The 23,753-nt window shown below is 47.8% G+C and overlaps 1 protein-coding gene across 1 annotated transcript in view; it reads right to left on the reverse strand.

Moving 5' to 3' along the window:
• The window catches only part of PGBD5 (piggyBac transposable element derived 5), a 105,993-nt gene that overhangs the window by 2,731 nt on the left and 79,509 nt on the right, over positions 1–23,753 (reverse strand). The window contains exons 4-6 of the mRNA XM_025395427.1: positions 13,741–13,921; positions 9,473–9,670; positions 912–1,017 (exon numbers count right to left, since the gene is read on the reverse strand). Coding sequence (XP_025251212.1) covers positions 912–1,017; positions 9,473–9,670; positions 13,741–13,921 — 485 coding nt within the window. The remainder of the gene's footprint in view (positions 1–911; positions 1,018–9,472; positions 9,671–13,740; positions 13,922–23,753) is intronic.

A 23,753-nucleotide genomic window follows, 5' to 3' on the forward strand; every position in this document is an offset into this window, starting at 1 on the left:
TGTCTTTATAACAACCTCACGGAATTTAGCAAGGTGCTGAGCACATAGTAGGCGTTCAACAAAGATTTGTTTGATGAATCACTAAGGAGTGGGGCTACCTTTCACACACAGGCTGTTTTCCAGAGAGAACCGGGTCCTTGTTTTTCCCTCTTTATCACGAAAAAGGCCAGGAAGTATAGGTTACCCTCAAAGAGGGTTCAGTCAATATCCGATTTTGAGTTAGTCCAACCCTGTTCTAAGTGGTAAGGCTCAGTCCCAGTGATTTAATACTTTTAATGTTCAACAGCTATCATTTTTTGAGTTCCCATGATGGTGGCTATAATGGCACCAGGTCGGAGGTGGCATCATGGGTGTCTGGACGTCTGCACATTGTGGATCTTGTCTATGCTGTGTGTAAACTATGCATACTATGTGTATACTGAACATGAGACCACATCTGGTGATCTAAACAGGCATCCATATTTGAGAACATTAAGGCACCCATGCTAGAAGATATGTGACTTGGGGTAGAAGTGCCTGAGCTGATGCCCAGTGTGTTAGGGGTGTGAGGGAGGACAGCAATTCAGGACAGAGGACTGGGGCAAGCGATGCCAATGGCTGGGGTCTGAGCTCACTGCTGAGGGACAGCTCGGTTCAGGTAAGCAAAGGGAAGGGTGCCTCTGGGCACAGGGAATGTGAACCTGGCATTGGGAGAGCAGAGGACGCAGAGTACCTGGGAAGAGGACTTCCACGTAAGGCCAGGTGTGCACAGGTGAGGCCAGAAGCCCAGACTGAGGGCAGGATCTTACCTCCCAGGGTCTTCGTCCTGCAGTTCTTACACTGCAGAAACTAGTGATCATCTGTCAAGACATCTATGCCGAGATGGCACAACTATGAGAGTCCTTCTGTGATGGAGGCACCCGGCCACTTACTTGCTGTATTTGTCATCGTATCTGCAGATGTAGCTCAGGTGAGCGGCAAACGCCTCCACGGCCAAGGGGCATGGGATCTCCCCACTCTTCCTTTTGATGATGACTCCTGAAGGCGAGAGACAAGATAAGCCCCTTCCTCAGCACCTCCTCCTAATGCCAATTTATAAATGTGCCTATCTTCATTCAGCTTAGCTGCCCCCGACTTAATAATGAGCAGAGGAGGAGGATGGTGAGGAGGAGAAGGGGAGGGAGAGTTGAAGAACAATCAGCACCAACCATCAGGTGCTTCAGAGGGGTTGAGGAAAGCATCAGAGTCAGGTCAGTGCCACGGTATGTGCCAGCCCAGACACAGCAGCCCAAGTCATGGGGGTTCGCAGGCCTGCAGGACCCTGGCAGGCCTGAAGGGGCTCTAAGCAGCACGGGGAAGGGTACTGCACCAGACTGGGCCTTGAAAGAGTGAAAGCGGCGACAGGACTCACTCTTCCCTCCCTCCCCCTTCTGCCAGGCTGGGTGAGGGGTGCTGGGAAGAAGAGGTGGTGGATGAGGTCAGAGAGCACCACGGAGCCCTTTCCACCTGCCTTCATCAAAGCCAAAGGGTGTCGGCAACTCGTCGCCCCACATAGGGTGACTGCAGAGTCACCCCACACAGAGCACTAGACCTCACTCCTCCTAAGTTGTGGTTCTGCATCCTTTGACAAATCTCCCAATAAGTGTGTGAGATGATGGATATGCTAATTACCCTGATCTGATCACCATACATTATATGTATCAAAACATCACTATGTGCCCCATGAAAATGTACAATTATTGTTTGTCAATTTAAAAAAGAAAAGGAGGCTGGGCACAGTGGCTCACGCCTGTAATCCCAGCACTTTGGGAGGCTGAAGCGGGCGGATCACCTGAGGCCAGAAGATTAGCCTGGCCAACATGGCAAAACCCCATCTCTACTAAAAATACAAAAATTAACTGGGCACGGTGGCGGGTGCCTGTAATTCCAGCTACTTAGGAGGCTGAGGCAGGAGAATCGCTTGAACCTGGGAGGCGGAAGTTGCCGTTTGCTGAGATTGCTGCCACTGTACTCCAGCCTGGGTGACAAGAGCGAAACTCTGTCTCAAAATGAAATAAAAAATAAAAAAGCAAAAGGGGGTAATTATTATCATTATTTTTTGAGATATGAGGTCTTGCTCTATCACTTAGGCTGAAGTGCAGTGTCATGATCACAGCTCACTGCAGCCTCAAATTCCTGGGCTCAAGGGATACTCCCACCTCAGCCACCCGAAGAGCTGGGACCACAGGTATGTGCCACCAAGCCCAGCTAATTAAAACAATTTTTTAAATAGAGACCCACCATGTTGCCTAGGCTGGTCTCAAACTCCTGGCCTTACGTGATCCTCTGCCTGGGCTTCCCAAAATTCTGGGATTACGCGTGCGAGCCTCCATGCTCAGCCAAAAGGAATTAGAGGCTCAGAAGCAGGAGGCAGCTGCCCTTTCCAACCCTCCCATCCCCCAGCTCCATCCTTTCATGCCTCCTCGAACTTTGGGGGCCCTACACCCTCAAACACCTTTTCCTCTACTAAGTACAGCTGGGAATGTATCCCAGGGGCACCGGGAAGGTCACAGCAAGATGAACAAATCCCATTGGCGGGGCCTGAGCAGCACACGGAGACCCATGAGCCCTCCCTGCCCCGCTGCCAAGCCACTACAGGCCATTCTGGCTTCCAAGGCCTGCCGTATGCGCCACCCACCGCAGACAACATGGAAGATGGGAAGGACACATTCTTCCACACAGCAGCGGCCATTCAAAGGTGGCTGGAGTTGACCTACCGTTTCCTTGAACTGGCCCTCCCTCACAGCAGCAAGGGACTATGGGCACAGTGCCATTTTTCTGTATTTCTTTTTTTAAGGGATTAGCTCACAGGATTGTGAAATTTCAGCAATACTTAAATGGACATGGTCAAAGTAAAACGGGCATGTCCTTTGCAGGTCCACCGGAGCTTCGTCTGGGTCCAGCCTCCTCCCGCCCCCACAACTCTCACTGAGGGACCGTGGCTAAGGAGACCAGGGTCGTGCACATCTGCAGATATACACTGAGCCGGGCTCTTTCCTTCTTTCCTCAGAAACAGCAGCATTTCACACGGAAGAAACACTGGCCAGCTTGTGGGAACCTGATCTGTCAGGCCTGTCCCAGAGATGCAGGACCGGGGAAGCGGCCCCGGCAACGCATTTCCTAAAGCTCTCCAAGGGCCAGAAAACCACGGCGGCCCCCACGCTGGAGCTTTCTCCAGCTGGAGCTTTCTCCGGGCAGGAAGACGATGGCTTCCTTCGCTTGCTTACGGAGCCCCTCCTCCTGAGAGATGTTCTGCTGTCGGGGGCCCGCAGTGGGGGGTTCTCCAGGGCTCAGCGCGCCAGGCTCGAGGGAGGGCATGTGAGCCTGCAGTGCCTGAGGACTGCCGTCTCTCTCTCCAATGCCCTGGAACCCAGTAAGGGTTCCTGTCCCGGCCCCTTATTTCAGCTGCATCTGCCTCCAAGACCGAGTGGGAGGAACCCCTTTTCACACACGGGGCCCCAGCACGTGGCCCGTGCAGGTCTCCCATCTCCAGCTACGTTTTGATTTGCCTGACCTCCAGTGACAACCTTCTCTGGGTCTCAGGAGCTCTGGCCCCTTTAGGGTTCCACGTGGATGTGAGCAGGTGACCATCCCTATAAAGAAACGGAAATCCCCTCAGTTCCTTTCCCGGGACTTCCGGATGCCCCGCTCTGAGTCATTAGTGTCTCTGGTGAGTCAGTCAGGGCTGCGCTCTGAAGATTCTCGGGGCTTCCCACAGCCCCGTCCGCATAGCCACCGACCTTGCAGCTTTTCACCTCCTGATTTCAGCCCAATAAGAGCTGAGGCTCCTGGACTACCACTGTCCCAATCTGCCTCACCACGGGACACGGGAGACCATCTTTAACTCTTCATTTCTTTCCCATCCTTTTTCATCACTTTAAATTTAACATGGGGGTTTCAGCTTGAAGCTGAGCTATTTCCACACCAGATCTGCATCCTCTCCTTGAGCATTTCCCCAGTTTATAAACCAGATCACCCTCCTCTCTCCCCATGATATTTTGGATTCTCAGATAGTACCCCAGCTGAAAAAGGCAAGGCAGCTGTCCTGTGACACCTTCTGATTGCTAACATTGGCAACATTAGCAAGAGGGAATCTGATAGTGACTGTCTTGACTGAGTGAATCACTGAGAATGGCGTGTACATCATGCACGACTTCGTGGTGGACGCTGTTTTCAATGCTATATGGGTCTGCACACATGTCTGTCTTCTCCGTGTCTGTCTCTGTGATGCTCAAGATCCACATGGCCCTGTCTTCCCATCTAACAGCTGTTCTGTCTTAACACCTTCCTCGGCTGTTAGTGGTTTGACTGACATTCCTGCTACCCTTCTGCAAATTTAAGTGAATGAATCAAGACCTGACTCATTCATATACAGACATTCTGCATTCTCATTAGTCTTAGTGAATCTGAATCCTAAATGGGCAGACTCCAGGAGGAAGATGACAGACCCAAGGTGGATTTCGGAAGAAAAGCAAAAGGGTTTGGCTCACAATGTGAATACCCCTTGACATGTGACAGCATTTAACGTTTTTTATTTTATTGAGACAGTCTCACTCCGTTGCTCAGACTGAAGTGCAGTGTCATGATCTTGGCTCACTGCAACCTCTACCTCCTGGGCTCAAGTGATCCTCCTGCCTCAGTGCCCCACCAACACTCTCCCCCGCTCACCGAGTAGCTGAGACTACTACAGCTATGCCATGCCCAGCTAATTTTTTTTTGGGGGGGGGTATTTTTTGTAGAGATGGGGTTCTGCCATGTTGCCCAGACTGGTCTCAAACTCCTGGACTCAAGTGATCCTCCCAACTTGGCCTCCAAAAATGCTGGGATTACAGGTGTGAGCCATTGTGCCCAGCCTGCATTTAACTTTTTAAAAAGCCTGTGCAGGCCGGGCATGGTGGCTCACGCGTGTAATCCCAGCAGTTTGAGAGGCTGAGGCCGGCGGCTCATGAGGTCAGGAGATCGAGACCATCCTGGCTAACATGATGAAACCCTGTCTCTACTAAAAATAAAAAAAATTAGCCGCGCATGGTGGCGGGCGCCTGTAGTCCCAGCTACTTGGGAGGCTGAGGCAGGAGAATGGCTCTAACCTGGGGGGTGGAGCTTGCAGTGAGCCGAGATCACACCACTGCACTCCAGCTTGGGCAACAGAGGGAGACTCCATCTCAAAAAATAAAATAAAATAAAATAAAGAGATAAAAAGCCTGTGTATATGCTCACACTCTGTGATAAAAAGGTTCATGTTTCCTTAGAATCTGGAGTAAAAAATAATAAACCAATTCCTAAAATGTTCATACCTAGTTACATATTTCCTAAAATTGGAAATTCTGCTCAACTTCAACCAGAGTATATATGGTCATAATAGAACAGAATATAACATAGAGCTGAGAAGCAGTCTTTAGAATATATGATGTTTCAGTTTATCATCTGAGATACATATATACATATTTGACACAGAGTCTTGCTCTGTGGGCCAGGCTGGAGCGCAGTGGCGCAATCTTGGATCACTGCAACCTCCGTCTCCCGGGTTCAAGCGATTCTCCTGCCTCAGCCTCCCGAGTAGCTGGGATTATAGGCATGAGTCACTGCACCTGGCCCTGAGTGAGATTTAAAATAAATAGGAAAAGGATGAATTACTCAATAAATGATTTAGGCACAGAGGTGCAGCTGCTGGGTCAATCCACCCTGGCCACTTAACAACAACAACGAAATAGTAGAGGCCCACTTGAGGTCATGCGTCAAAATAAATTTGAAGTGGATTATGGTAAAGAGCACAAAACTATACCATAAAACAGCCAGGTGAACTTATACTTATCTGGCCTTGGGACAGAGGAGAGACCTAAAGCATGAGAGCAGAGAAGAAATCAACAGATCCGCCTATGGAGAAATGAAAACTACTTTTATGTTAAATAATACTAATCATAAATAAAAACAACAGGAAATGAAATACAGACAACAATGTCCAATAGGCAGAAAACTTCCTTTCAAGTGAATGAGAACATGACAAATATCTCAAAAGGAAAACTGTAAGGAACATAAAGAAACCACTCGAAATTAGCCAATCAACACATGGAGAAATGTGTAACCTCTCCAGCAATAAGACTGATTGATATTTAAAATCTGGGGGCATCTTCACCCATCAGAATGACAAATACAGAATAAAAAAGTAGTGCTGGTAAAGCTGGAGGTGCACCCTGTGCCCACTGCGATGGTACAGAAGTACAGCCTGTACTTCACCAGCAACCTTGAACACATCACCAGAAACCTTGACATCGGTCCCATCCTTTGACCCAGCACTTCCGCTTTTGGATTTACCCTGAGGAAGTGATGAAAGATGTGCCCAAATGTTTATGTATGAAGACATCACTGTATCATTATTAATACTGTGAAAAAGTGGATCACTGATAGGGACACTGGCTGAAGAAATTATGGCACACCCGAAGGGAAGGAGTACCAGGTACAGAAGATGATCTCTCTTCATGAGAAAAAGAACTCTAAGATGTGAACCCCAAAACAGATTTCCTGGGGAGGAGCAGCTACGAACTTTACCTTCCCCCGGGCAATTTCCCGCTCATTTCAGCTACACCCAGGTCTGTGCCCACCTGAAGCACCCACCTGAAGTGCTCACTGAGCAAGTGTGAACTTCCCCGGAGTGCTTTCCAGAGGTACCAGGGGAGGGGACAAGGGCCCCCAGAGGTGGGGAGGGAGGCTACAGTGATGCTGTGGTCATACTCTTTGGGATTTTTAAGGGATGCTAGGATTCTGAACTTTATGATGTAAAATAGAATACTTTGGATCCAGAAATTGTAAGTACACTAAACACAACACTAAATTTCAACAGATTTAAAAATCAATTCCCCCATCAATATCCTCCTTACATGTTCCTTTGGTGTCTGCTTTAAGAGCTCCAACCCTTAAAATTAGGCTTTTAACATTTGTCATCTTAAATCCTGGATAGGGTTTTGAACGTCTCCAGCTGCATTCTTTTCTCTTCATTATCTCCTTTCACTGAGCCCACATGCATGTGATGTCCTGCCCTGAGACACCTTTTCAGAGGCCATCACTTAAAATAATTTGGTGGGGCTGGACATGGTGGCTCATGCCTGTAAACCCAGCACTTTGGGAGGCTGAGGCTAGAGGATCGCTTGAGACCAGGAGTTTGAAACCAGCCTGGGCAACACAGTGAGACCCTGTCTCTACAAAAAATATAAAAAAAATTAGCCGGGCACAGTGGTATGCACCTGTAGTCCAAGATACTCGGGAGGCTGAGGTGGGAGGTTGGTTTGTGCTCAGGAATTCAAGGCAGAAATGCGCTATGATAGCACCACTGCACTCCAGCCTGGGCGACAGAGCAACACCTTGTCCCCAAAATAAATAAATAAACAAAATAATTTGGTGGGAAGCAGTTCCTGCCCCTGACTCTCACACTTGTTCCCTGGAAATTCCCTTGCCCAGAACCAAGACCCTAATCACGGGAGTCTGGAAGTTCAACCCAAACTCTAGCCTTCAGCTTGCAAGGCCAATTCTAAGCCTTTTTCTTCTTCATCTCTGCTCTTCTTCCTCTACTTCCTCTTCCTCTTTCTTCTTCTTTCTTCCTCCTCCTTTATTTTTTTTTTCTGGGTAGATGGGGGTCTTTCTATGTTGCCCAGGCAGGCTTTGAACCCCTTGGCTCAAGTAATGTCCTGCCACAGCCCCTTGAGTAGCTGGGACTCCAGGTGGGTGCCACCATGCCTGGCTCAAACCTTTCTTCAACTGATCCTATACACAGCACTCAAGAGCACAGCTCCCTGCAGCCCTCTACACCCTAATCGAGTACTGACACCCATCTGCTGGGGTCCCTCGATTGCAATCTCCACTGAGGCGTGATGCAACTTAAGCTGGCGGGAGGTGAAGGATGGGAGTAAACTAGCAACATACATTAAACATAGATGCACAAACTGCACCGCAGAAACATACACACCACACACACCACACACACACATACCATACCCATAACATAAACATGCACGTGTATATACACACCAAACATACAGACTACACATACCACACCATGCAAACATATACACACCACACCACACATATAGACCACACACACACCATACCCATAACATAGACATGCACGTGTATACACACACCACACATACAGACTACACACACACCATGCAAACATATACACACCACACCATACAGACCACACACACACCATGCCCATAACATAGACAAACACGTGTATACACACACCAACATACAGACCACACACACCAGGCAAACTTACACAGCACACACCACACAAACAATACACACACTACACCCACCATACTACACATACCATACCACATACACACTCCACACCACAGTACACCACACCAATATATACACACACACACCACACCCACCATACTACAAATACATATCACATACATATTCCACACCACACAAACACACACACGTCACAGAAACATACATATCACATACTCCACACTGCATACAACACACCAATATATACACACACCACACCCACCATACCACACATACCATACCACATACACACTCCACACCACAGTACACACCAATATATACACACACACCACACCCACATCACAAATGTGTATCACATACACACTCCACACCACACACAACATGCCAGGCAAGCTTACACTCCACACACACGTACATGGGAGAGCACAAATCCGCACACAACACCAGGCTCCTTGGCAGTGTCCCTTTACTAGTGAAGGGGAAAGAGGCCTTTCTTTTCGACCTCATTTGCTGTCACTTGTCTTGAGGACAGCCTCTGGGAAAGGCAGGGGAGGCTGCCCCCAAGCGCTGTGCGGCCGGGAACATTTCTGCCAGGGCCCCTTCGTCCTTTCAGTCCTTTCAGTGTTCTTTGCAGTGGTTTAGTGACGGTTTCACTGTACGTTACTTTAAGCATAGGCTCCTCGCTAAGTAAGTCCCTTTGTTATGAATGGATTTTAAATCCCGAGTAAAATCAATAAAGAAATCAGGGAACAGCAGACGGACCAGACGGCGCACATGCTTAACTTCTAAGGAGGACCTTGAAAGATAAGAATGGATTTTTTTCCTCCCATCAGAACAGATTTGTCACAGAATCCCAGACGATAAAGTGAAATGACATTCAAATGCAGCCCATTATCACACCCCGTGTACAACCTGCGGGCTTCCAGGGGCTGCTTGAGCCACCTGCAAACCCCGTCAGCCTGGCATCGCTCAATAGCTTACAACGAACGGGGAGCTCTTCCCTCGCTGCTTACCCGCTGCTTCCACGCAGCCGCCACACTTAGGAGCGTGGCCCCAGACGCTGGTGAATAACCGAGGGTAGTCTGGTCCCAGAGCAGCACAGCCCACAGCGGACGCCACATCCACCACAGCGCTGGGCTCGGCCAAGCTCAACGAAACCCAGCGCGCCCTGCGGTGCCAATGGCGGGCCGGCACTCACCCTGCTGCACCGGGGAGTAGGCGTTGGTCAGGAAGCGGAAATGTCCTTTGTTGTACCAGCAGATCAAGGACATGTTCCCCTTCATCTTGATTTGGTACTGGCCCCGGGCCGGGGGCGTGGCTGGGTTGGTCAGCATGGACAGTGGGAGGCCGGTGCAGTCACTCTTCCGCACGCTGAGCAAGCCGCAGCAGTAAATCCCTGGGGGGAGAGGGATGAAGGATCATACACTCACCATGGTCGGAGATGCCAGTGGCTCCTCCGCCCCGCGCACCCTCAAGGAAAGGACAGGACTGCCTGGTTCTGAGGCTGATGCTTGGGAGTCAGACCCTCTAGAGACCCCTCTAGAAGAGACTGCTGGAGTTTTGAGGACTCGTATCCCTCTGTTGTCTCTCCCTGTGGCAATCTCCCCAGGTCCCTCCCTAAGAACATACAGTATGCTAAGACTGCGTGTAGGATCACAGCACAAGCAATACTGGCAGCAGCAGCAGGAGCTGTCACCTGGACCCTCGCTCAGTGTCCAGCACAGCACTACGCACGTGCACTCATCATCCCATCTACTTCAAGAAACTTCTGCACTCCATAGGTTATGGCACACACATTAGAGAAGAACTGAGGCTCGACAAGGGCGAGGCCCCCAGACTCACAGCTGGGAGGGTAAACACAGGCATGAAGCCCAGGGCTGTCCAGCATCCTGGCCATGGTTACATCATCCTAATGGCATCACCAAGACATGGCTGGCTGCAAGCCCAGTGCTGAGCCAGTCCACACTGCACCCCAGGAAGCTGTCAGATGGAGCCCTCATCTCCTTGGGGAGGTATATTCAATGTGAAGGAAAGAACCATCAAAGAATGTGAACTAAACCAAGTGACCTTCCATGAGTGGGTGGAGAGCTTCCTGAAGAGCAGGAGCTTGCGCTTGGTCTCTAAGGCCTGGAAGATTGGCATGCGGTGGCTGGTGGGCAGTAGACACCGGTATGAACAAACGTCCACCGTGGACTTGCTCACTTCCATCCTGGACTCGAGGCCTTTCAGGTCCTTTCACATCATAGGCCCGCCCCACCCTGCTGGGCCAGAAGGCCACAGGGGCCACAGGCACTCAGCTGCTCCCCAGCAGCCTGGAGGGGATGCAGAGACCCTGGGAGCCGTCTCAGCCTTTACTCTCTGCTCAGCTCCTGGAGGACCGACAGTGCCATCAGTCATCTGAACACATCCCATATCCCATGCATCTGCTTTCCTCATCCCCGCATCCCACACTGCACCAGAAGAAGGACAGTTGAATGAATCTTTCCCTCTTCCGAACTCCTGTCCTGGTAGCAGGTGGGAAGGAAGATGCAACCGGAGGTGCTTTCGAGTCTCACTGCTGAAAAGAGGAGGGGTCTGCTGCTCGCAGCTCCATTCCTAGCAACCGCACATGACCACTCAAGCTACTCTCATCTTGAGATGTAAAAAGGAGAATCTGTTCTTAAAAACAGGGAGGAGGATGACATGAACAAGGGTAAGAGTGTCTGAAATCACCCATCTGGGGCTCAGTCTACACCACCAGCCAAAGAGAAGCTGCATGTTCGTAAGAGGGAAAGAAGAATATCCCAGCAGCACCCAAGTTTCCATGACTCCATCCCTTTATAAACACAGAAATTATTCTAGGAATGTCCTTTCTGGCTTTTATTTTACAACGGTCTGTGTGACCCTAGGAGGGACAACCAGACTCTCAGCTCCGATTCTTCTCCTCAACCTTGGCTGCCTGTGAGAGTCTCCCAGGGTGGGGGGACACTGGCCCCGACCAATGCGATTTGTGTCCTGAGGAGGCAGGGTGCAGCCACTAGTGACCTTCCCTGCGGATACGCTGGAGGACACTGCCCTCAGTCACGGCGGAGGAGGTACATGATGATGCCCTGGTGAAGAGCTCAGTCAGTTTAGACGCTTCTAAAAATAGGCAAGGAGATCTTTTTTATCTCTTACCTAATCTTCTCTTGAAAAAAATCCAAATTCCATATCTAAATATTTTCTTTCAGCTAGAAGATTCTTTTCCCATCCTCCTCCTAATTCTCTGAGCCAAGACGCATCCCCTTCTCAGAACCACAGGAGCAGCACACCCAGCTCTTTGGGAATCATATTGATGGCCCGGGATAGTCCTCTGGCATCCGATGGCCCAGGACAGTCCTCCGGCATCCCCACTCCACCTTGTCTGCACGGCATCCACCCCACTCGACACAGGCACACATACACAGGTATACACACAGACACACACGCAGACACAGAGATGCACACACATACAGACACAGACACACACACACAGATACAGACACACACAGACACATACACACACACCCAGACACAAACACAGACACACACAGACACAAACACAGACTCACACACAGACATAGACACACACAGATACAGACACAGGTACACAGACACACACAGACACAAACACAGATGCACACACAGACACAGACATATACATACACACACAGATACAGACACACAGACACATACACACAGGTACACAGACACACACCGAGACACAAACACAGACACACACAGACACAAACACAGACTCACACACAGACACAGACACAGATACAGACACAGGTACACAGACACACACACAGATACAAATACACGGATGCACACACACATACAGACACACACAAACACAGATGCACATACAGACACAGACACACACACAGATACAAATACACGGATGCACACACACATACAGACACACACAGACACAAACACAGATGCACATACAGACACAGACACACACACAGATACAAATACACGGATGCACACACACATACAGACACACACAGACACAAACACAGATGCACACACGGACACAGACACACACACAGGTACACACACACATACATAGACACACACACAGACACAAATGCACACAGACGCACACACAGACACAGCCACACACACACAGATGCACACATGAACACACACACACACAGACATGCAGATGCACACAAAGACACACATAGACATACACACACACACCAACAGACATACACATACAGACACACACACAGATGCATACACAGACACACAGACCTACACAAAGACACACACACACACACACACAGACATACAAACACACATATATCCCCTCTACTTTCAGTCCAGGTTGATGGCGTGAGGCAGGGAACAGGCCCTGGAACACACACAAACATCACACTCGCCGTACCTGCACTCAGCCTTGCAAAAGTCGCCAGGAGAGATGGCAGTCCCGGTTCTCACTCTGAGCTCAAACAGAGAACCCACCATTCTTCCAAAGCAGCTGGGTACTGTGCTTCAGGTACCCAATTTTCTCTCGCTTTACTTTCACAGCCCCACTTCACATCGTCTGATCTCTCTACCCTTGATTCTTCCAACAAATAACTATTGAGCCCTGGGCTTTGCAGATGAGTAAGATGCAGCTGAGGCCAGCAAAAAGTGAAGTCCAGGGCTGCGGCCTCACTGCAGCTGCCAGGGATCCAGGATGTCAGCTGTCTACATCTCGTTACTTAAGAGGGTCTAGTTTTAAGGCCAGATGTCTGACTGCTGCTAGGCAAAAGGTCTGTAATTCTAGTCTAGTGGCTGCTGCAGGGGAGCTGGCACTTTTTGTGTTTCTCCTGAGTGGACCAGATCTAAATCCCCAAAGGCAGGACAAAGTGAAGGCCAAGGCAGCTTGCCACGGGGCTCCCTGAACTGGTCCAGATCTTCTTTTTCTATAGCCCCTATTTCCTCCAGAGCCATGGAAGGGTTGCCTAGTCTTTGCCACACATGCACCAAGCACCTGAGCACTCAGAGTACCTAAGACTTTTCTGAGGCTCACTGTACTGTTCTCTGTCTTCACACAATTCTTGTCTGTCTCCTGGGAAGGGGCCACATTATAGAGGATGGGTGAGTTCCAGAGACTTCCTAGAGCCTTACTAGGAGCTGTGCCCAGAGGACACAGACTTTTGATGGCTGCGGATTTCCAACAGGGGACATACAAAGAAATGCCCCAAAGACCGGGCAGAGCTTGGCGCAAGGTCTAGACACGTCCTCTAGACCTTGAGCCCGTGGCTCACACACCTTGCAATCTCTAGTGCCCAGCGGGGTCCAGCACACAGGGTGGCTGAGATGTATCTGTTCCCTCAAGGAAGGGCCTCATCACTTGGCATCCTGTGGTCTGTGCTGGCCACCACGCATCTGTACCCCCACCTGAACCTCTTCCACCACTTTCCTGGGGGAGGCAGGGCCACGTCCCCACTAGCTCCCCACTTGACTTACCTTGCTTCTCAAACTCCTCAAACAGGGTCAGGCTGGTGATGCTGGGCCCGGTGAAGATGATGTAGTTCTTGCCTGCCGCGTTCCGGCACAGGCTCCTGGCCACCATGCTGTGGAGCTGGGGCTTATTCTTCAGCGCGTCCAGGCCATCTGGGCCCCCGCCTTCCTTCAGGTGGACGTAAATCTTTAATAGAAACAGACAGAGGTTAGCGTGCTCACAGCAGGGTCAGGCTGGGAGCCTGAGTATTCAGCAAGCATGGGTCTCCCGGGTCTCAGTTATCAGGCTGGGAGCCCGTGGAAAAGCCCCCATCATCTTTTCAGCTCACAGGGGCTCTAGGTCACCCCCAAGCACACCCCGTGGCCTTGACGACTGGTGACTCAGCGCCAGATGCTTCAGTTTGGAAAGGTCAAGGCGGAGGAGGAAAAGAACAAGCAGCTGCGGGTAATGGGACTGTGCAAACACATTCCCCAGCTTTCAAACACAGGAATGATTTAAATTCACTATAAATAAAGTTAAAGGCAATCTCACCTGTTAGGAATACACGTATCTGTGTACTTTCCATTTGAATACAGCTTTTTAATTGACAAGGTATGTTCATAATGACTGTTTAATTTGTTCTTTACAGTGACCCCCATCAGGCAGGCAGAAGAGGTTGATTCCCCTCACAGTGCAGAGGAGACAGGACTGAGGGCTAAACATTTGCCCATGAGTCCAGGACCAACAAAGAGGATGTGTGCGAGCAATTTGTAAATGTTGTTTCATGCTGTGTCCATGAACATCATCAAAGGGGTAGAGGCAGGAAAGTTAATGGATTGAAGAAGAGCATGTTCAAAAAATCCTCCAGTACAGGTGCAAGAAATGTGACTTAGCGAGACTATCTTAAACAAACAAACACAACACAACACAACATAAAATGTGGTGTTGGATGATAGTAAGTCACTACAAACCAGAACTGCTTGAGAAGTTCGATGGATCTGAGCCTGCCACAGATTATTTATACATTAACACACACAGCTACATGTTGCCTGTGGTTTCTATACAGATATCGACACTCAAATTTTTAAATGCTGTGTATTGTTTTTTTAAGTGCTGCATCACAAATGACCACAAACTCAGTGGCTTCAACAGCGTCTATTTATGAGCTCATACTTCTGTAGGCTGGAGGTCTGAGCAAGGCATGGCTGGCTTTTCTGCTCAGGGCAGCACAAGGCTGCAATCAAAATGTTGACTGGTGGGTTCTCATCTGGTGCTTGGGATCTGCATTCAGGTTGTTTCCTTATGGCTGCAGGACTGAGGTCCTGTGTCCCCGCTGGCCATCAGCCAGGGACTGCTCTCAGCTCCTGGGGGCAACAGGTAGTCCTTGCCACATGACCTTTTCCATTGTCAAAGCCAGCAATGATTGGCCAGGCATGGTGGCTCACACCTGTAATCCCAGCACTTTGGGAGGCTAAGGCAGGTGATCACCTGAGGTCAGGAGTTCGAAACCAGCCTGACCAACATAGTGAAACCCTGTCTTAAAATTGCAAAAAATTAGCAAAAAATTAGCCAGGTGTGGTGGCAGGTGCCTGGAATCCCAGTTATGCGGAAGGCTGAGGCAGGAGAATCACTTGAACCCAGGAGGCAGAGGTTGCAGTGAGCCAAGATCGTGCCATTGCACTCCAGCCTAGGTGACAAGAGTGAAACTCCGTCTCAAAAAAAAAAAAAAAAAAAAAAAAAAAAAAGCAAGCCAGCAATGGGGACTCTTCCTGAAGCTGCATCCCTCTTGTGCTTTCTGTTAGGAAGAGCCTGGTTCCTTTTCAGGGCTTACTTGGTTAGGTTGGGCCCATGCAGGATAATTTCTTGTTAACAGATTTAGGACCATAATACATTTGCAAAATCCAAATTCCCTCTCATCAACACCCACATTAGTGTTTGAGCGAATAATGGGGAAGTGTGTGCACACCAGGGGCAGGAAGCCTGTGAGTATCTTAGAGTTCTAACACACTGGGGCACACTGCTTCCACACCAGGCACTTCTATGCAGCTGAAGAACTACAACGTGATAGCTGAGAAATGGACTGCTTCCCCACCTTATTGAAACCAGCAGAGTGGAGATGACGTCCGTTTTATTCCCTGGGAAACAGACTGATTCAATGTACTTTCATGAAGACCAACAGTGAACGACATCTTCCCCGTCCAAACACTTAGCGTCAGTGAGGATGTGGGGGAAATGAGCACTGTGGTGACTTGGTATAAATACATGTAAACTTTCTGGAGGGAAATTTTGCCCATGAATCAAAGACCTTGAAGCATGGCTGTTATGGAAAACGGTATGGAAGTTCCTCAAAAAATTAAAAATAGAAAAACCATAGGATCCAGTAATCTTACTTCTGGGTACACACCCAAAGGAACTGAAATCAGGATCCTCTAAGAGATACCTGCACTCTCACATTCACTGCTGCGTTATTCACAATTGCCAAGATATGGAAACACAAGTGTCCATCAGTGGATAAGTGGATAAACGAAACGTGGCATATACACAAGATGAAATACTATTCGGCCTTTAAAAAGGAGGAAATCTTGCCATTTGCAACGACATGGACCTGGAGGACATTAAGCTAAGTGAAATAAGCCAAGCACAGGAAGAGAAATACTGTATGATCCCACTTACATGTGAACTTCAAGTTGAACTAATAGGAGAGAGTGGAATGGTGATTACCAGGGGCTGGGGGATGGAAGTGGGAGTGGGGAGGTATTGGTCCAAGAATTCAAAATCTGTTAGATAGAAGGAATAAGTTCAAGAGATCTATGGTATCACATAGTGACTACAGTTAATAACAACATATTCTTAGAAATTGCCAAGACGGTTGATTTTAAGTGTTCTCACCACAAAAAATGGTAACTATCTGGTGTAATGTATATGTTAATTGGCTCGATTTGGCCATTTCAGTGCCTACATATTTCAAAGTATATTGTATACAATAAAGATATACCATTTTTATTTGTTAATTTAAAAATAAATCTTGTAAAAACCTTAAAAATATTCATGCTATTTTACTCATGAGTTTCACTTTCAGGAATTCAATCCAAGGTAACAATCAGAAATGTGTTAAAAGGATTTATATATAAAATACCGTGTCCATTTCAGGGTTTTTTATAATGGTAAAAAAAAATTAACAATGACCTAATTATCTTACATGAAAAGGAACTGGTTAAAATTATATATGTAGGTATAATGGAATGTGGTACACTTTAAAAAATTGTCATGTAGAAAAAATATTTAATAACATAGAAAATGTTCACAGTATCATTGCAAGTAAAGTAGCCAGATTATAAAACAGTGCAAGTGTGTGTTTATGTGTGTGTTTATACAGAAATGTTGACTATACACTCAAACAGCTATTTCTGTATAAAAAGCATTTATTAGCATGACAGCTATGCTGGACTTTTAACATTTTTGATGTTAAATATATAATACAAACCTAATCAGAAAAAGACCCACTAAAAATAATTATAAAATAACTTCCTTATCAGGATTACTCAAGCATAGGAGTATTCGGAATTTGCAGTGTCTGTAGGGTCTGAGTGAATGGTTAGTCATCATTTCCACACCTGGAGATGATGATGACTCTGAGAATCAGGGCAGCCTCTTGCTGTCTTGGAATTAACATATTTTCCTAAATGCCAGTGAGGTGCAGCTGAGATTTTACAACTCCTGGGTAGGATACGGAAGGCAGCACTGTTGCAGGACTGTCTTGAAATTACTCAGCCTCGTGTCTACACATGCACCTCTGAAAACTGCCATTTTTCCAGACTCCAGCCAGTCTCTTCTGAAGAAGCAGACACTCAACTGGGATGTCACAGGAGAAGGGGACAGGCACTGAGCCAAAGGCACTGAGGCAAAGGAGACAGGCGCTGAGCCAAAGGTCAAAGATTTCTTATTAGGAAATCTGGAAGAAGGATACAGCCAAAAAGTGGCACCAATGAGAGTCCAAAGAGAGTCCCAAATGTGTGGCACTCATTGCTATAAAATAATGAGTTTCTAAAAGTGAACATAAAGTAGGACCTTCATTTAAATAAATACAAAAGATGGTAACCTTGAAAGTCTCAGTTGAGGGCATGATTTAGAAAAAAACTGTTGGCAAGGTAGTCAAAATCTGGCCAGGAAAAGGCTCAGTCCAAGAGGTCCTGCTGGGTCTGACAGTCAGGCAGGTCTGGTACCCGACTGGTCCTGGTTTGCTTTGACACAATAACGTCAGTGTTGTCAAAGGCAGTAACTTGTTTCCCTTAGTTGGATGAGCAACCTCCATCGAAGTCTTATCCCATCCATGCCCTATTGCTACAAATGCTTAAGCTATACAAGCTATATTAATGATTGCATCCAGGTTTAAGAGACTATCCTAAGGAATCCTGCCAGTAATCTGCGACACAGCAAAATCACTGGGAACCCACACATGTATTCAGACGCTGGGTTGGGTACTTTCTTTTTTTTTTTTTTTTTTTTTTTTTTTGAGACGGAGTCTCGCTCTGTCGCCCAGGCTGGAGTGCAGTGGCCGGATCTCAGCTCACTGCAAGCTCCGCCTCCCGGGTTCCCGCCATTCTCCGGCCTCAGCCTCCCGAGCAGCTGGGACTACAGGTGCCTGCCACCTCGCCCGGCTAGTTTTTTGTATTTCTTAATAGAGACGGGGTTTCACCGTGTTAGCCAGGATGGTCTCGATCTCCTGACCTCGTGATCCGCCCGTCTCGGCCTCCCAAAGTGCTGGGATTACAGGCTTGAGCCACCGCGCCCGGCCTGGGTTGGGTACTTTCTACAAGAGCTCCCCAGACACAACACAGAAGGAAATACCATTCACTTAGATGTGTGACTACTTCCTGGTCTGCTTTTCAAAAAGTCAGATATCTCCCTAGACATTTCTAGAGAAGGCATTACCATACTAATATGGTTCCACCAAATGTGTAGACATAGATGACTTCCCATCACTGGGCAAAATGCAGCCAGCCACAGACACTTCTGAGCTACAAGACTGTTTGACAAGTATCTCTAGGGCAGGAAAATGTACCATTTGGTGGTTGCCGAGCTTTTCACTTTTCCTAAAATGTTTTGTTTTGCTTCTATGATTTATTAATTTTTAAATGCATATATTTAGGAAAGTAGGCATGAAAGTTTATTACTATATGGCATTATACTTTGCCCCAGACTAGTATTCCCAATGTTGCATACTTTATACTGACATTACAACAAAAAGGATCTTAGGAAATATGGATTATAGCAGTTAATACCCTGGGGGACACATACAGCACATGGCATTTATCTTAGCTCTCCTGAAATGCCCCCACGACCTCCAGAGGCAGGATCCAGTTCATCTTTTCCCTCAACTTCTCAAAAGAACAGTAAGGCTAGTGGCAGTAGCTGCTGACTCCCCAGCTGATAGTTCCACTAAGCTGTTGCTGGGATCAGGGGGCACCCTCCTGCCTCTCCAACACAAAGAACTGGAGAAAGCCTAGTTCAGCTATACTAGTCTTGACCAATGAATGACCCTACTTCTCTTTCAGCACAGAAGCGAATCAGTTTCCTCAGTGAAGAGCAGATCTGGGGGAAGGGTATCACATTGTAGGGACTGGTGATCCCTTCCTTGAGTCTTTTATCGCTAGTGTGCAAGGAGCCATGAAGGTGTAAGTAATTCAGCTGTGGGGAAACAGCACAGCAGTGCATGATCTGCACTCACTGAAGATGCAGAATGAGATCGGGGGTGTGTGCGGCTGTCACCTGGGACATCTGTACGGGACAGCCACTTGAGAGAGCTGTGAATTGTAAATGACAGTCACTTGTCATGAGAGGAACTGAGGCAGGGAGGGTGAGTTCTGGGATACATGGGCACAGGCTGTCATTCACTGGCTTGTGGGTTTTGGGGCAAGTTACTTAATTGCTCTGAGCCTTGCTTTCCTTATCTGTAAGGACAACACCGCCATATGCACCTTGCAAGGTCATTGTCTTTAAGTGAAAACTGTGCACATAGAAGTGATTTTTTAATATAGCAAAGCTCTGTAACTGTGCTCCCAGTGTGGCTGCCTTCAGCCACATATGGCTGTTTTCATTTACATTTAAATTAACTAAAATGAAAAATTCAGTCCTGTGGCCACACTGGTCACAATGCAAATAGTCAACAGTCACACGAGGCTAGGAACTGCCGTCACAGAGAGCACAGATATGAAACATTTCCGTCATTGCAGAGAGTCCTGCTGGACAATGCTGCTTGTGCCATCTTCGTGTATTAGCTGGGGCTTCCAGCAAAGTCTCTAAGTCATCACCATACTGATGACTTTCATCTCTCATTGCCCAGTTTCTCTCTCATGCCTCTCATCATGACCATGCCCAGGAAGAGCTCATGTGCTGAGTCTGTTCATGGTCCTTCTCCTCTCTGGTTGTACCTTCAGCACCGCTGACCCCTGTGGGAGCCTTGCCTTCATCTCATCCCAAAGCTCAAAGCCTGAGGTGGTTCTTTCAAAATGACAGGTTGGAGGAGGGACATGTATCAGCATGTGGGCTCTCTGTACACACTCATGTACGTGCAGTTGAAGATTCTAAGTTCTTTAAGGAGAGGGCTGAATCTGATCCACTCAGTACCTGGTGCACTTACCTGGGCACTTAATAAATACTTCATTGTCATCTTTGAAGTCCTATACAGTAAAGAGGTATGGGTGGATTAACTTCATTCAAAAGATGGAGAAAGAAGGTAGTTCTCAGCTACTTGCTCAAGGACACAAAGAGGTCCACAGTGATGTCTTCTACCTCAGCCAATCCCATCCTCAACTTATTGCATCCAACCTGGACAGGATCTCATGCCAGCATCCTCCTCACTGCACAATTAAACAAATGGACACATGTCCTGCCCTGCCCAGCTTCTGAACCCACAAGCAAAATTCACTCTAACCAATTAATTCCACGGTGGCCCTCACTTTTAGAGCCAATTCAATTAGTTATCGGTCAAGAGCAAAACATTTCACTTAATATGTACAAAGATTGAGTCAAATAAGCAAAAAAACACTTTAGTGCACCTTCCTTAAATTCTTTCAACATAAATAGTATGTCTCAAAACAAGGGAAATCAGTGACATGGATGCTAGACCACTGTCCTACCAACAATCAAGCTGGATAAAAGATACTTTGCTTTTAGTCTAAATCAGGAAAAGTTCTCTCCTTGGGGGAGTCCAAATAGCCTGTTGGTTAAGAAAGTGGGATCTAAGGTCAGAATGGCTGGGTTTAATCCCAGGTCTACTGCTTTACAGATGTAATTTTAGGCAAGGTAGCAAATTTCTCTGTGCCTCAGTTTCCTTACCGAGAAACAGTGGCAGTGACATTACTTGCCTCATGAGGCCCCTGTGGAGGAAAAATGAATACTGCATGTGAAGTGTTTAAGCACAGAGCCTGGCCCACAACACACACTCTGTAGATGTTCGTCATTCTTTCCTGAATGCCAGAAGCAGCTGCCAGAATCCACAGATGAGACTGAGGAAGGAAAGGGGCTTCCAGGTCAGCTAGCTTAGCAGCACGGGGCGCACGGACCTCATTCAGAGTGTCCCTCACAGATGTCATGAGGGCTCTGCCTGGACAGATTCCATGATGTGTGCAGGGGGTAGGAAGCAGAGGTCCTTTTGCTTGGGGGTTCCATCTTGAATTCTGGCTTCTAAAGCCCATCTACTTCCGGAGTATGTCAATGCCCAGTGTGAACCTGAAGCCCTGCCTCCACTGAGCAGGGCTGTCATCCAGAATTGCCTCCTTGACATGACAGCCACCCAGTCCTCTGAAGACAGTCTGTCCTGTCTTCTTCAGATGACACCTCCTTATGTCCCTCCAAGCCCCACTCAGGACACCACTCAGGACACCTCCCAGGCATCTGCTCTTCAGCCCCTCCTCGGTGTTTGTCCATCTGTCAACATCCCAATAGGAACACTGGTCTCATGCTGCAGAGGCAGGTGCCTGGCCCAACACGTGCAAACAGGAGAAATCTACTCTTTTAGATTATACCATTAAAAGAAAATAGTGGACCATTTTTTTTCCTTGCTCCAAAGAATCTTGGGGCTGCATTAATCACTAAAGGTCGACAGAACATTAACCTGTTGGCCAATTTTTCCTGCTGGATCCTCGATCTTTTTGACATTGTGAAGCCTGAACAGCAGTCTCTGCAGAGAACTGCTGGAGGGTTTTCTTTCCACCCACAGACAGAGCACAGCCTTCCAGGATGAGCAGCCACAACATCTTGGATCGAGGAACTCCAATTGCCCAATTAGGTGGCTTTTCCCTACACTGGAAGATTCATCATCGTATAAACCTCTCCTTTTTCTCCTCCTTGGCTCACAGGGGAGCCTGCAGATGAGGGGAGAGGAAGGGAACCTTGGCTAGCTCCCATGCTTGCACCCCCTCTGCAAACAGGGTAGGGCTGGAGGGTGTTTTGATGTCTAGGTCAGTCCTTAGGAGGCCTGTGACACAGAATAAATACAGACAGTCTCTAATTTACACTGGTTTGACTTAAGATTTTTTGACTTCATGATCATGTGAAAGCAATAGGCATTCAGTAGAAATTCCTTCAAATGTTGACCTTTTCCTCGGCTAGTGATATGCTGTGCAATGCTGCGTGGCGATGCTGGGTGGTGGCAGTAGCTGCAGCTCCCCGTCAGCCAGGTGATCATGAGGGTAAACAACCATGAAATATTCAACACTTTATTATAAAAGAGGCTTTTGTGTTAATTTTGCCCAGCTGCAGGATAATGTAAGTGTTCTGGGCATGTTTAAGGTAGACGAGGCTAAACTATGCTGTTTGGTAGGTTAGTTATATTAAATGCATTTTTTTTTTTTTTCTAGAAGTGGAGTCTCATTATGTTGTCCAGGCTGGTCTCAAACTCCTGGCCTCAAGCAGTCTCCTCCCTCAGCCTCCCACATTACTGGTACTACAGGAACTTGCCACTGCACCCAGCTTTAAATGCATTTTTGACTTAAGACGTTTTCTTTTTTTTTTTTTGAGATAGGGTTTTGTTGTGACACCCAGGCTGGAGTGCAGTGGTGCAATCATGGCTTATTGCAGCCTTGATCTCCCAGGCTCAAGGGATCCTTCCTCCTCAGCCACCCAAGTAGCTGGGTCTACAGGTGTGTGCCACCACACTCAGCTAATTTTTATATTTTTTGTGGAGACAAAGTTTTGCCATGTTGCCCAGGCTGGTCTTGAACTCCTGGACTCAAGTGATCTGCCTACCTTGGCCTCCCAAAGTGCTGAGACTACAAGTGTGAGTCACTGTGCTTAACCTGACAAGACATTTTCAACTTACTAGGGGTTTATCACAGGGACGTAACTCCATTATAAGTCGAGGAGCTTCCGTATGCTGTCTTAAGTGCACCATGGTATCTAGCAGTGGGTAACCAGCAGTGGGAAAGCCAGCCTGGGTAAACAGCAGTGGGAAAGGCAAAAAAGAAGGCATTGGCTGTGGCCTCATATATACCCAGCATTCTGCACCCAAGGAGCAAGCATATCTCAAGATTTCCTGAGCCCTACCTTATAAATAATTCCCTGCCTGCTTATTCTTGTCTTAAGTGCTGCTATTAAAACGTTGGGTGTCTTCGTGCTTGACCTGTGGCAAAAGCTCATAGCTGCTCTCTCCTTTGCACACCACACACCCTGCCGCATACGCCTCTGGGGGTGTTTCTTACCCCTACAGGGGCCTTCCTGTAGCCCTGCGATGTACAGACACACCTCCAGTACTGCATTTGTCACTCTATTTCGATGAGTATTTTTAACGTGTCCATCTCTCCTACTGGAGAGGCAGTGAGGGCTCCCTCTATCTCTAGTTCTGAGGGGCCAAGCACGAAGCTCAGTCTATGGTGGTGTGGTTAACCAAACAGTCCAGGCCTAGATTTGCATTGGTACAAGTCTTATCTTCCCATCTCTTTATTGTAAAACTTCTTGAAAACAGGGACTTGTCCAACTCTTACCGATAAATAAATAATAAAAATAAATAGAGATTATTAGCTAAAAAAAGCAAGACTGA

This window comes from Theropithecus gelada, chromosome 1 (assembly GCF_003255815.1).
Source record: "Theropithecus gelada isolate Dixy chromosome 1, Tgel_1.0, whole genome shotgun sequence".
Taxonomy (NCBI): Eukaryota; Metazoa; Chordata; class Mammalia; order Primates; family Cercopithecidae; genus Theropithecus; species Theropithecus gelada.